Source organism: Chiloscyllium plagiosum, chromosome 40, assembly GCF_004010195.1.
Source record: "Chiloscyllium plagiosum isolate BGI_BamShark_2017 chromosome 40, ASM401019v2, whole genome shotgun sequence".
Lineage (NCBI taxonomy): Eukaryota > Metazoa > Chordata > Chondrichthyes > Orectolobiformes > Hemiscylliidae > Chiloscyllium > Chiloscyllium plagiosum.
Genome location: NC_057749.1, coordinates 14,070,600 through 14,084,862, shown reverse-complemented (window position 1 = coordinate 14,084,862; position 14,263 = coordinate 14,070,600). Strand labels below are relative to the sequence as shown.

Here is a 14,263-nt window from a genome sequence, read left to right as displayed (position 1 = left end):
GACCTCTCTGCCCCCACCCCAGTCTGACCTATCACCCTCACTTTGACCTCTTTCCACCTATCACATTTCCGACGCCCCTCCCCCAAGTCCCTCCTCCCTATCTTTTATCTTAGCCTGCTGGACAAACTTTCCCCATTCCTGAAGAAGGGCTTATGCCCGAAACGTCGATTCTCCTGTTCCCTGGATGCTGCCTGACCTGCTGCGCTTTTCCAGCAACACATTTCCAGCTCTGATCTCCAGCATCTGCAGACCTCACTTTCTCCTCCTGAGTTGAGATTGAGAACACCCAACCAACTTCATTGCAACATGAGCTCATCCTACAGTGACCTGTGGTGGCCTACATATGAGAGATTATGTGGTCAAATCAGGTTTGACTCCAGTGCTTGTATACATTTATAGGATTGGCTTTCATCACGATTCACAACAATCCTAGTACTTAACATCTAGGTTCATAAAACAATCTGATATTGTATGAGGCAAGACTGAGGAACCTATAGAAAAGGACATTATTAAATTGGAGAGGGTTCAGAAAAGATTTACCACGATGTTGCCTGTTCACAGACCCATCCAGATGCCTTCTAAAAGATGTAATGTATCCACCTCCACAACTTCCTCTAGCAGCTCATTGGATTTATGAAATCATGAGGGGCAAAGAGAAGGTGAATAGCAAAGGTCTTTGCCAGAGGAAGGCGGGGGAGCTCAAAACTAGGGGGCATATTTTTAAGGTGAGAGGAGAAAGATTTAAAAGAGACTAGAGGGGCACCTTTTTCACAGAGTGTGATTCATGCGTGGAATGAACTGCCAGAGGGAGTAGTAGACAGAGGTACAGTTACAATATTTGGAAGACATTTGGACAGATACATGAGTAGGAAAGGTTTAGAGGGATATGGGCTAAATGCAGGCAAGTGGGTCTAGTTTAATTTGGGAAACTTGGTCAGCATGGATGAATTGGACTGAAGGGTGTGTTTCTGAGCTGTATGAAATTATGACCAGTACCTGGGAGCGTACTCTTTAGGAGTTTTGAAGAAGGAGAGGCAATCTTATTGAAATTTGCACAATTCTCATGGTGTCACAGAGGCTGTAGTTAGGATATTTCTCTGGGCTGGTGAATCACGAACCAGGGGACATTTCAGAATTAGGAGCAAACCATTTAACACAGAGACAATGATGAATTTCTTCATCCAGACATGGTGAATCTTTCGAATTCTCTACTCCAGAGGTCTGTGGAAGCTCAAACATTGAGCTCGATCTTGAACCAATCGATTTCTGGAGACAAATGACATCGACAGATGTCGGGATAGTATGGGAAAAGTGGCCATTGTTGTAGATGATGATCAGCTACGGTCTAATTAAATTGTTGGCCCAATGGGCTGACTGGTCTCTATTCCTATGTTCTATGTATACCAGCCAATTGAACAAAGTATTAAAGGCCGTCCAGTCTTTCATGGAAAAGAAGTCCAGGAAGAATTAACGCTTTGAGGAACCTATGACAGGAAAAGCATATGGTAGTTGACATTCCATCCTTAAACAATGAGAACGACACTGGAGAAATGGTATAAAAAGTGATATTTGAAACAATGGGACAAGGAAATTATGTTGAATTTCTATAGGACATGGGATCAGCCTTGACCAGGGTATCATTTCAAGGTCCAAGTACTGCTCTTTGAAACTTTTTGCAATGCCTTCAGATTCCCTCCCAGAGTTGAGAGAGTGTGGTGCTGGAAAAGCACAGCCATTATGCAGCATCTGAGGAGCATGAGAATCGACATTTCGCGCATAAGCTCTTCATCAGGGCTTATTCCCAAAAAGGTCAATTCTCCTGCACTTCAGATGCTATCTTACCTGCTGTGCTTTTCTAACACCACACTTTTCAAGGTGGGGGAAGCTGGCTGGGAATGTGACAGGGAGATGAAGAAAGGGTTGAAGGTGATAGGTCAGAAAAGAGGGTGGAGTGGATAGATGGGAAGGAAATGGATGGGTAGGACAGGTCATGAGGGCAGTACTGAGTCAGAAGGTTGGAACTGGGATAAGGTGGGGTGGGGGTGGTGGTGGTGGTGAAGAGAAAACTGGTGAAATCTACATGGGACCCTCTAACCACATGGAATCAAAGGCAAAATACGAGGCATTCTTCATCCAGGCATTGGGTGGTAAGGGTTTGACAGTGGAGGCAGCCCAGGACCTTCATGTCCTCGGCTGATTGGGAGGGGGAGTTGAAGTGTTCAGCCATGGGGCTGTGGGGTTGTTTCATGCACATGTCCTGGAGATGTTCTCTGAAGTGTTCTGCATGTAGGTGTCCTGTCTCCCCAGTGTACAGGGGATCACATCATCAGGAGCAATGGATACAGTAAACAATGTGTGTGGAAGTGCAGGTAAAATCTGTCAGATGCAGAAGGCTCCTTTGGGGCCTTGGGTGGAGGTAGGAGGGGAGAAGTGTGGGTGCAGAGACGGATTCCGGAGATGAGGGACTCCAATCACTTGGATGGATTGGAAAGACAGGGGTTGGAGTGGGAAGGTTTGAGAGAAGATTTGATGGACACAGCAGATAGGGAGTAAGCATTCCCATTGGTGGAAGGATTGAAAAGCAGAGGGGACACAGATTTAAAGAGATTAGCAAAAGAAGCCAGTGGGACTTGTGGAGAAACCTTTTATTGCAGCGAGAGGCTAGGATCTGAAATCTGCCCAAGGATGTCATGGAGGCAGATTCTATTGTACCTTTCAAAAAGGAATTGGATAATTAATTGAAGAGGACAAATTTGCAGAGCCACAGGTAAAGGTGGAGGTGTGGGATTGGCTAAGTCGGCTCCTGCAGAGAGCTGACAGGTCACATTGGGTTGAAGGGCCACCTTCTGTGCTGTGACCATATCAACTATTATCAAATTACTACCTTCATTTTAAAAAAAAAAGAGATTTACAAATACCTCACAGGTATTGATGTGCTCTTGCTCCCACTCCTGTCGAATCTTGTCCAGCTGCTCCACATTCTGCTGGTAAACTTGTTCTGAAAAACAAGGTCAAAAGTCCCCCAAAGGATTCATGTCAGAATTGTCATTGAAATGTGTGACTTACAGAAAACAATTTCACACAGAGTGTGAACTGCCCAGGGAGATGCTCAAAGCTAGTTTCAGCAAGTGTTTGAGTGTGTGTCGGACAGCATTTGGTGAGAGAAAAATCAGCTCATGGGTGGACATGATAAACTCTATATTCAGATTGTGAATTTTGGCTTGTGGCCGTATATTCTTGTATTTTGTGTTTGATAATCTAGCCCAAAGTAATATACATTAAGATAAGAGTTCTCAAACAAATAGAGCGATGTGGGAGTTGTCTAAACGGCTACAGTATAGTGCAAAACAATGTCGAAAGCACAGGTTCAATTCCTGCTAATTGCTATAATAGGCTATGGAGACCTAGCTCTGCACCTCACCCCATGTTTGATGTTGGCTGATGCCCCTCACTATATATAACCAAATCATTTCTCTCTGTTAGAGATAGATGTGGACAATAGCTAGTTAACTGGCACAGCTTAGTGATGCTGCAACTACAAGATGTATCCAACTCTTTATATTCCCATTCTCTCTCCCTCTTTGGTTTAGGGTGTTAACCCATAGGTCTGTACTTTGCTAAAAAGATTTCGGATCTTTGGGTTTGGTATGCAAATCTAAACTCAAATTCAATCACATTTTCTAAACGTAGACAATGATTCAATGGCATTCCAATTCCAAAGCAAAGTTTACTCTGCATCTAACCTTGTATGGCTAATGATTAGTTACTCCAGTGCACCAATAATAATGCCAGACTACCAGATTGGCAGCCCCACTGCAAACCTGTCACCTTGACGAGAAATATGGTCTACTTTTACTGTAATCAAAGTATATAATATGGATGATTGAGACAAGCCAGTCAACTCCCTTCCAGAAAACAGACCCAGCCAATGAGTGTGGACTAGTTTAACATTCAGGTTACAGATGACTGACCAACAAAAATATTCACTCCCAGCACCACAATGTGGCTCTAACCATTGTACTGTCGATTAACGTGTAGCAACTTCCAGGTGCACTGCACGAGATGCCAGTGCAGAATCCTCCAAAATGGTGACCTCTAACACCCAGAAGAACAAGGGCAGCAGGCAAAGGGAAACACCCTCACCTGCAAGTTCCCCTTCACTGTTGCTGGGTTAAAAAAAAACAACCTGGGGTTCCCTTTCTATCAGCACTGTGGCTCTAACTACCACAAACACTTTGCAAGGATTCACAAAGAGGGCTTCCTGCTACCTTTTCAAGTAGGTGAAGGAATGGGTAACAAATGCTGACCTTAATTATCTATGGTGCCTACAACCTACAAGCAAATATTAAAAGTAGTGTCTCATATATGGAGTGCAGGTTCGTAGCTTCTTGAAAGTCGAGTTGCAGGTAGATAGGATAGTGAAGGCGGCGTTTGGTATGTTTTCCTTTATTGGTCAGAGTACTGAGTACAGGAGTTAGGAGGTCATGTTGCAGCTGTACAGGACATTGGTTAGACCATTGTTGGAATATTGCATGCAATTCTGGTCTCCTTCCTATCGGAAAGATGTTATGAAACTTGAAAGGGTTCAGAAAAGATTTACAAGGATGTTGCCAGGGTTGGAGGATTTGAGCTATAGGGAGACGCTGAACAGGCTGGGGCTGTTTTCCCTGGAGCGTCGGAGGCTGAGGGGTGACCTTAGAGGTTTATAAAATCATGAGAGACATGGATAGGGTAAACAGACAAAGTCTTTTCCCTGGGGTCGGGGAGTCCAGAACTAGAGGGCATAAGTTTAGAGTGAGAGGGGAAAAGATATAAAAGAGACCTAAGGGACAACTTTTTAAATCGCAGAGGGTGGTACATGTATGGAATGAGCTGCCAGAGGAGGTGGAGGAGGCTGGTACAATTGCAACATTTAAAAGGCATCTGGATGGGTATATGAATAGGAAGGGTTGGGAGGGATATAGGCCAGGTGCTGGCAGGTGGACTAGATTGGGTTGGGATATCTGATCGGCATGGACGGGTTGGGCGGAAGGGTCTGTTTCCATGCTGTACATCTCTATGACTCTATATACAAAAAGATTATTCTCTGCCGGGTCTCTAATTCCAGTGCCAATATAACCCCAATCCCATCAATTGTACCACCCAGCTCCCAAACTGGGTCAAGTAAACTTAAATCAGATTCACTTTGTACTTTGGTAGATAAAAATAATTTTTCACCCAGCAGTCTTTACTGTTGTGGACACAGTGGCATTAACCAGAATGCACCTTAACCTGCAAAGAAATAACTCAAGTCGATCTTGACCTGAAGATAAAGCTTTTTTTTCGCTTAGCATTGAACACCCACACACCAGGAAACAGACTCCAATAAACATCTTGATCAGCAAATTCAGAAAGCTTTGCCAAACTGTCTGAAATTTAATGAACGTACATTTCATTCCTTAATCAACATACTTTAAATACACACAACGCAAGATGACAGCATTGCTAAAGTCTGCCTAGCACTTATTAATGTGAGCAGGTTAGTTATTTGAAAACCCCACAGGTGATGTAAATATGAATCAGCAACAAGATCTATTTATGACTGAAACAGATGGTTTGCACTTATTTTCTGACAGTTACCTAATGGTAGAAACAGCCTATTAACACACTGACAAAGACAGTGTGATATTTCCAGTCAGAGTGTTGGCATGACATCCATCTGTTAATCAAAACAATTCTGTTATTTCACCATATCCCAATAACATTTTTGTTATGTCCTCCACTATTTAACCTCTGGAAGCAGAGTGCAAATATACTTTCTGACTGGAACTGGAAGTAACTTCATTCAACTTAGAAAATAGGAGGAGTAGGCCATTCAGCCCTTCAAGCCTGCCCCACCTTTCAATACGACCATGACTGATTATCCAACTCAGTCCTTTGTTCCTGCTTTCTCCCCATCCCCTTTGATCCCTTTCTCCCCAAGAACTATATCTAATGGCTTCTTGAAAATATTCAATATTTTAGCCTCAACTGTTGTGTGGAAGAGAATTCCACAGGCTCACCACTGTTTGCATGAAGAATCTTAACATCCAACATTGACATTTGGTGGTACAGACTTGATAGGCCGAAGGGCCTCTTCTGTGCTGTTTGATTCTATGACATACTCCTTGTAACTGAAAAAGTAATATCAGGATTTTATATTTGCTGGCAATAATTCTTTTATAACTAATTGGCTCGTTAAATCAGGTTAATTTATGATTGGAGTCAGTGGTCTATCAATTAGATGTTAATTGTATTGATGGCTTGGGTATTAACTAGGGTCTCAGCTCTCCTTAACTAGACTGAATGTGTGCTTATTGCAACAGCATGTGGAGTGTCTCTCTGTAAACACAAGGTCAAAGAGTTTAGACACAAGAATCTCTTGCTTCTTGCAGTTACTCTTCAGTCAGTCACATGGTTATGGGTAAAGAAGGGTGTGGTTTTAGGGTTTTTGTGGCATTGTGGGGAGGTGCTCCTTTTTCTGTGCCAGAGGTTCTGGGTTCAAGTGCATCAGAACAGATCGAGGGGTTTTTTTAGATTACATTACAGTGTGGAAACAGGCCCTTCGGCCCAACAAGTCCACACCGACCCGCCGAAGCGAAACCCACGCATACCCCTACATTTACCCCTTACCTAACACTACGGGCAATTTAGCATGGCCAATTCACCTGGCCCTGCACATCTTTGTGACTGTGGGAGGAAACCGGAGCACCCGGAGGAAACCCACGCAGACACGGGGAGAACGTGCAAACTCCACACAGTCAGTCGCCTGAGGTGGGAATTGAACCCGGGTCTCTGGCGCTGTGAGGCAGCAGTGCTAACCACTGTGCCACCGTGCCGCCCACAGGGTGTATCCTGTAACAGAAATACAAGCAGTCCCTGGCTTGCAAACGTGTTCTGTTGTCGGTCATAAAAGAGTCATACAACACGGAAACAGACCCTTGGTCCAACCAGTCCACGCTGAACATAATCCCAAACTAAACTAGTCCCACCTGCCTACTCCTGGCCCATATCCCTTCAAACCTTTCCTATTCACGTGCCTATCCAAATGTCTTTTAAACGTAACTGTACCCACATCCACCACTTCCTCAGGACGTTCATTCCACATGTGAACCATCTTCAGTGTAAAAGAAATTGTTACTTATGTCTTTTTCAAAATCCTTGTTCTCTCATCTTAAAAATATGACCCTCAGTCTTGAAATCCACCATCCTAAGGAAAAGACATCTACCATTAACCCTATCTCTACCCCTCATGATTTTACAAACATCTAGACGGCCACCTCTCAACCCCCTATACTCTAGTGAAAAAAAGTCCCAGCCCATCCAGCCTTTCTTTAATACCTCAAATACCATACCTGGCTTGATATGGAGGTGCCACTGTTGGACTGGGATGTTCAAAGTTAAAAATCACAATACCAGGTTAGAATCCAAAAGGTTTATTTGGAAGCATTAGATTTCGGAGTGTTGCTTCTTCATCCATCTGATGTTGGAGCAGCGCTTCGAAAGCTAGTGCTTCCAAATAAACCTGTTGGACTATAACCTGGTGTTGTGATTTTTAACTTTGAACACCATACCTGGCAACATTGTGGTAAATCTCTTCTGAGCCCTCTCCAGTTAATAATATCCTTCCTGTAACAGGGTGACCAGAACTGGACAGAGTCTTCCAGAAGAGGCCTCACCAATGTCCTGTACAACCTCAGCATGACTTCTCAACTCCTACACTCCAAGGACTGAACAATGAAGACAAGCGTACCAAATGCCTTTTTAACCACCAGGTCTACAAACTTCAAAGAATTAAGTACCTGAACCCCTAGGTCTCTCTGTTCTGGAGCCCATTTGCAAATCAACTTGCCTGGCCAGCAATACATAAAGTTAATGTCTTGAAGTTAAACTGCATAAATTAAATGTACCATGCTTTCTTGCACATAAAAAGATGATTGCTGAAGAGTCTCAATTGTGTCAATTATTTTAATCTTGACTTGGTTTCAAAGGAATATTTCAGCCTATAGTTATCCCCGAATAGTCAACATGAGTTTTAGCACCATTTGGATGCTATATTTATCATGTGAAAGACTGTATACATTGTTCAGAAAGTAAAATAACTATACCTTGTCAAAGCTACATCTATGACGTGTTGTAACTGAAGCCCTATTCTTATTTTAAACAAAGCGAACCAATCTACTTTTTTTAAACCAACTTAACACAGCCCAGAGTTTCCTGAAAAATGCAACCAACCCATTATTATAATTAGAAAGTGCAGTTCCAGTCCACAGCTATTGACAGAAATTAAAAGGACACAATGATTATAGGGAGTGTGGAAGATAATTACAGTCCAACTTCGCTCCCTTCTACGTCCTGCAAGTTTGTAGTTTCAAATGTCAATATGGTTCAGTTGACCCTGAGCCTAAACATTTCTGGTCAGACTCTTGTGGTGCACTGATAGTGTCTCTACCTCTAATCCAGAAGGCAGGAGGGTTTCAAATCGCACCTGCTACAGAGGGGTGTTTGAACAGGTTAGTTACAAATATCTAAATTACTGGTTACATCTCTACTCCAGGACCTCTGTAGATAATCTTGATAGTCGAGCATAGTGTGCAAAGTTGCATTGCTGAAGGCTCCAGTCTTCTGATGGGACACAAAGCCATGGTCCCATTTGTGCTAACAACAAAATACCGTGGATACTGAAAATCTCAAACAAACACAGAACACTTGAGAAACTCAGCAGGTCTGGCAGCATCTGTGGACAGAGAAGCAGTCAACTTTTTAAGTCAGGTAAAATTCTTCTTGAGAACAAAGAGTGACTTTGGACTCAAAACGTTAACTCTGTTGCTCTCTCCACAGACACTTCCAGACCCGTTGTGTGTCTCCAATGTTTGGTCTTATTTGTTCAGGTGGTTGAAGTGACCAATGAGAAGATTGCACTGCCTTCCTTCTGAATAGGGAAGGGGGGTTTAAAAAAAAAGAGGTGGTGGTGGGAAGTGTTCTCTGGTATCTTGAGATATGTCCCCCTCCATCAACCCAAAAGAAACCACAATACAGACTGGGGTCATTGATTCAGCCGACTTTCGGAATTTGCTGCTGCAAAGCTTGGATATTTCTTAGTTTAACAAACAGCAGCAGTGACACCAAGGTAATTGGCTCTTTGCAAAGCAGTGTGTTGCTGAGTAACCTGATAATAGGCCGCTTTCCCGTTTATGACTTGATGAAAAGTATTGTATGTTTCTCAAAAGAGAGAGTGTGATTAATCGCAAAACCTAACCGTCTCCCAACCTTCACATTCCCCCCCTCTCTCTCTCTTCTTACCCCCATTTCCCTCCCCCACCACCTCCTAAATATGTTCTGTATGCAAGCTTTTGCGTTGCTGGTGATTTTCCTTCCACATTGTTGAGGGTATCATAGGGGCAAACTTTATTTTCTCAATAAAGTTATTGCCTTCCCCTGCACCCATAACTCTGCAAGTGACGGGCTGTTGAAGGACAAAGAACACCACGTCATTAAGATTCATCTTCACCACTGATCATGCCCAAATGGTCACATGATAGGAATGCATCAAGACCACAAGTCAGTTTAGCAGTTTATTTTGTATCATTGACAGGAGGGGGGGGATGGAAAGCCTTGCAAAGAGAAAGGCCACTGGGCATTTTTTATTCCATTCTCTCAGCACAGAAACAGACCTTTCGGTCCAACTCATCCATGCCAACCAGATATCCTAAACTAATCTCATCCCATTTGCGAGCACTTGACCCATATCCCTCTTAAACCCTTCCTATTCACATACGCACCCAGATGCCTTTTAAATGCCATAATTGTACCAGTCTCCACCACTTCCTCTGGCAGCTCATTCCACACATTCTTTGCATAAGAAGTTGCCCCTTAAGTCCCTTTTAAATTTTTCTTCCTCAGACTAAACCTATGCCTTCTAGTTTTGGACTCCCCCACCCCAGGGAAAAGACCTTGTCGATTTACCTTATCCATGCCCCTCATGATTTTATAAACCTCTATAAGGTCACCCCTCAGCCTTCGATGTTCCAGGAAAAACCACCCCAGACTCTCCCTGCAGCTCAAATCCTCCAACCCTGGCAACAACCTTTCAAGTTTCACAGCATCCTTCCGTGGCTGGGCCAGCATTTATTGCCCTTCCCTAGTTACCCTTGAGAAGGTGGGGGTGAGCTGCCTTCTTGAACTGTTGCAATCCCCGTGTTGCAAGTAGGCGCAGAGGCTTGGGGGCCCAGGTTCGATTCCAGCCTCCGGGTGACTGTGCAAACTCCACACACACAGACACAGACACAGACACAGACATTCTCCCAGTGTCTGCATGGGTTCCCTCCCACAGTCCAAAGATGTGCAAGTAAGATGGATTGTGTATGCTGAATTACCCAGTGTCCAGGGATGTGCAGGCTAAGTGGATTAGCCATGGGAAATGCAGGGTTACAGAGATCGGGTCTGGGTAGGATGCCCTTAAAGAGGGTTGGTGTAGACTCAATGGACTAATGCCTTGCTTCCACACTCTGTCGGGATTCTAATGATTCTTAGGGAGTGAATTCCAGGATTTTGATCTAGCAACACTGAAGGAATGGCAAAGTATTTCCAAATCACGGTGGTGAGTGGTTTGAAGGGGAACTTGGATGGGTGGTGTTCCCATGTAACTACCACTCTTGTCCTTCCAGATAATGTGGTTATGGGTTTGGAAGGAACTGTCTAAAACCTAGGGCTCAAAATACTAACTCCACACCTGTCCAGCTGCAGACTGGATTCAAAAACGCTCAATTTAACTGTAAAACAAAACGTCCCTTTCTCACACATTGTACTAAGGAGCATGGACTCCATTTGAAAGACCCCCTTCTGCTTTATCAACATAACCATCCACATTATAAAGTTTTAAGTAAATAGTTGTTAGAGGCTGGAATCTGTATATAGAAAAGGAATGAATTAATGATTGGGAGCACCATAGGGAGAGAACTGGTCTAGGGAGAATGGCCCACATTTAGTCGAAGGTTTTAGATACAGGAACTGAAAAGATTTCTTTTGCCAATGGAGGGAGATATATAGGAGATAATACGGGTAAAGCAGCCAATATTATCTTGAAGGAGAGTTTTGGGAACACAGCATTGGGGTAGTTGAGGAAAAGTCAAGTTTCACAGCCTAGCAGTCACTATTTGAGTGATTTGCCACTAACATAAAAATACACTTAAAGTCCTGGTCAAGGTTTGCACAAGAACTAGAGATCACATACCTGCATCATTCACTGCATCACGAGATTGCTTGGCTTTATTCTGACTCTGTGGAGCAGACACACACATTATTTAATTAGAATGCGATGGTAGCGTAGAGGTACTGTCACTGGAATAGTAATCCAGAGATATAGGATAATCATTTGGAGACATGGATTCATAATCCTACCACATCAGCTGGTAGTGTTTCCAGTTAATTCATTCAGCAGGCATTACCATGAGTAACAGCAACCATGGAACTGTCATTAAAAGCCCATCTGGTTCACAACTGCACTTTAAGGAAGGAAATCTGCCACCCTTTCCCAGTCTGGCCTAGACTGGAGTTCAGATCCAATACAATGTGGATGAGTGTTAACCTGCCCTCCGAAATGGCAGAGCTAGCCACTCCATCGAGGGATAGGCAACACAGACACTAGCCTTGCCACTGACACCTACATCCCATAGAAGAGAATTGCTGCCAGTGCATTTTGACCAATGCAAGATCAGCCAGGTTTGCAGAAACCCTCCCAATGTGCCCCACACTTGTTCAGGAGAACAAGACAGAACACAGTGCTCCAGGTTCCTCATGCCCTGATATAACATCCATCCCAGCTGCCTTTCCCATCAGAGGAATTTTATCCAGGCTCCAACAACACTCAGGAAGCTCAACACTATCTGGGACAAAGCAGCCCGTATTATTGGCGCTACTTCTACAAACATCCACTCCCTCAGTTGCAGCAGTGTGTACCATCTACAAGATGCACTGCATAAATTCACCAAAGATCCTCAGACAGCACCTTCCAACCTACAACCACTTTCATCTTGAAGGACAATGGTAGCAGATACTTGGGAACACCACCCCCTGCAAGTTCTTCTCCAAGCCCCTGATCATCTTGACGTTGGGGAATATAGCACCATTCTTTCGCTGTTGCTGGGTCAACATACTGGAATTCCCACCGTAACAGCTTTCTGGGTTTATCTATAGCACACAGACTGCAGTGATTCAAGGCAGCAGCTCACCACCACCTCAAGGTTAATTCAGGGTCAGCAATAAACACAGACCCAGCCAGCGATGCCAATGTCCCACAAGTAATTTTTTTTTTAAAAAGCCCTCCTTCCTCAATTTGGTGCATGGGAAGGGCAGGGTGTGGCAGGGGTTAGAGAACCTGTGTTTTCTCAGTCTGGGCATGTCGGGGGCTCATGCTTAAACAGATCACTACACCTGTCAAATGCAGAAGACTACAACTGTCAGTGAATGTGTCAAGATTAGACATGCACAGCTCCAGTTTGATCATTTATGGGCCCTGATCAGGAGAGCTTGGGAATCACACATTTAAAAATAAAATGCACAGATGGCCTCAAAAGCTCACATGACACAGAGTCCAGCTACAATGCAAGTCTGTGCACAAACACGATCACAAGCAAATAGAGACATTCCTAGTGTACAAAGCTTGGATGTGGTTACACCTGGGGTTATGCATAAACAGCTCTCCAGTCACAGGAGCTGTGTCTCAGTCCAGAGCTTTCAGCTGGTAATAAAGAATAGTGTGGCTACACCTGAATCCTTGGATTCCTTTAATATAAACCATAAGAAATAGGAGTGGAAGAAAGGCCATTCGGCCCATCAAGTCCAATCGCCATTCAATCATGGACTGATGGGCATTTCAACGCCCCTTATCCGCACTTGCCCCTTATCCCTGAATTCCTTGCGAGATTAAGAATTTATCAATCTCTGCCTTAAAGACTTTTAATGTCCCGGCCTCCACTGCACTCCATGGCAATGAATTCCACAGGCCCACCACTCTCTGGCTGAAGAAATGTCTCCTCATTTCCATTCTAAATTGACCCCCTCTAATTCTAAGGCTGTGCCCATGGGTCGTAGAATCCCCGCCTGACGGAAACAATTTCCCAGCGTCCACTCTAAGCCATAACATTCAGCCCAACAGGTTCTCCCAGAATCCACTCATTCTCTGCCCTACAAATTTCATCTGTTACGAAGGAAGTTTTTTTTAAAAGACATTGTGTTATCTTAGAGTATTTAAACAAAAGTGAATTGCAAGTTTTTAAAAAGGGAAGGGAGTGGGGAACAAAAACAGATAGTGGTGGCGGGTGTGGGGTGAAGGACACCGGCACAGCTGCATAGGGGATTAGAGAGGGACAGAAGGAGAAACGAGGACAACGAAGAGAGAGAGAGATGGTTGGGAGGGAAACAGATGCAGCAGGGTGAGGGATGAGAGAGGGAAAAACACAGGAGCACAGGCAAGGAAAAGTGGAGAAGGAGAGACAGAGACAGAGACAGAGACAGAGACAGAGACAGAGACAGAGACAGGAGTTGGTAAGAGAGGGTGTGACAAAGAGAGAGACAAAAGAAATTAGGAATTGAGCAGAGAGAAATGGGGAAGGGACAGATAGAAAAAGACAGACACGCACACAGACACGCACACAGACAGAGTATGAGCAAGAGAGAAAGGTGGGGGAATGAGTGGTTGGAAGAAAATACACAGTCAGAGAGAGAGAGCAAGAGGTAGACAGAAAGAGATGGCAATGGAGGAAACAGACAAAACGTCTCTGAATGCAAGCCCCTCTCTTGTACTAGAGTTGCAAGAAGACAACTAATACATTTTGTTGTGATTGTAACAGTCAGCCAGATGGCCCTGAGAGAATGAGTTCCCTGACTGGGCTGTTAATCTTGTCCAATCAGGGAGTTCTAGTTGATAGATATAAACAGGTATATCACTGGCCACCCAGGCGTTTTCCTATCTTCCTGGTGGTGGAAATTGAATAAAGATTGGTGCACTTAGTGTCTCTCACTGTGTCTCACACCTGCACACACACACACCATGGGTGCTGAGGAAAAAATAAGCACTACAGCAGTTAGGCGGTAGTGTGGGGGTTAAATTAAAAGAAAAAACAGAAAAAGAAAAAAGAAGAAAGAAATAAGAAAAAAATAACAGAAATATCAGAGGTTCTGCTCATTGAGAGCTGGCTCTGAGGGAGCTGGATCAGTGTCAAAGACTCTCCATGTGTAAAGAAAG

The 14,263-nt window shown here is 43.9% G+C and overlaps 1 protein-coding gene across 3 annotated transcripts in view; it reads right to left on the bottom strand.

The window, feature by feature from the left end:
• Positions 1-14,263, bottom strand: part of pstpip1a (proline-serine-threonine phosphatase interacting protein 1a) — a 106,459-nt gene that overhangs the window by 24,334 nt on the left and 67,862 nt on the right. For all 3 annotated transcript variants that reach the window (XM_043680393.1, XM_043680394.1, XM_043680395.1), the window contains exons 8-9: positions 11,252-11,297; positions 2,919-2,998 (exon numbers count right to left, since the gene is read on the bottom strand). In XM_043680393.1, coding sequence (XP_043536328.1) covers positions 2,919-2,998; positions 11,252-11,297 — 126 coding nt within the window. The remainder of the gene's footprint in view (positions 1-2,918; positions 2,999-11,251; positions 11,298-14,263) is intronic.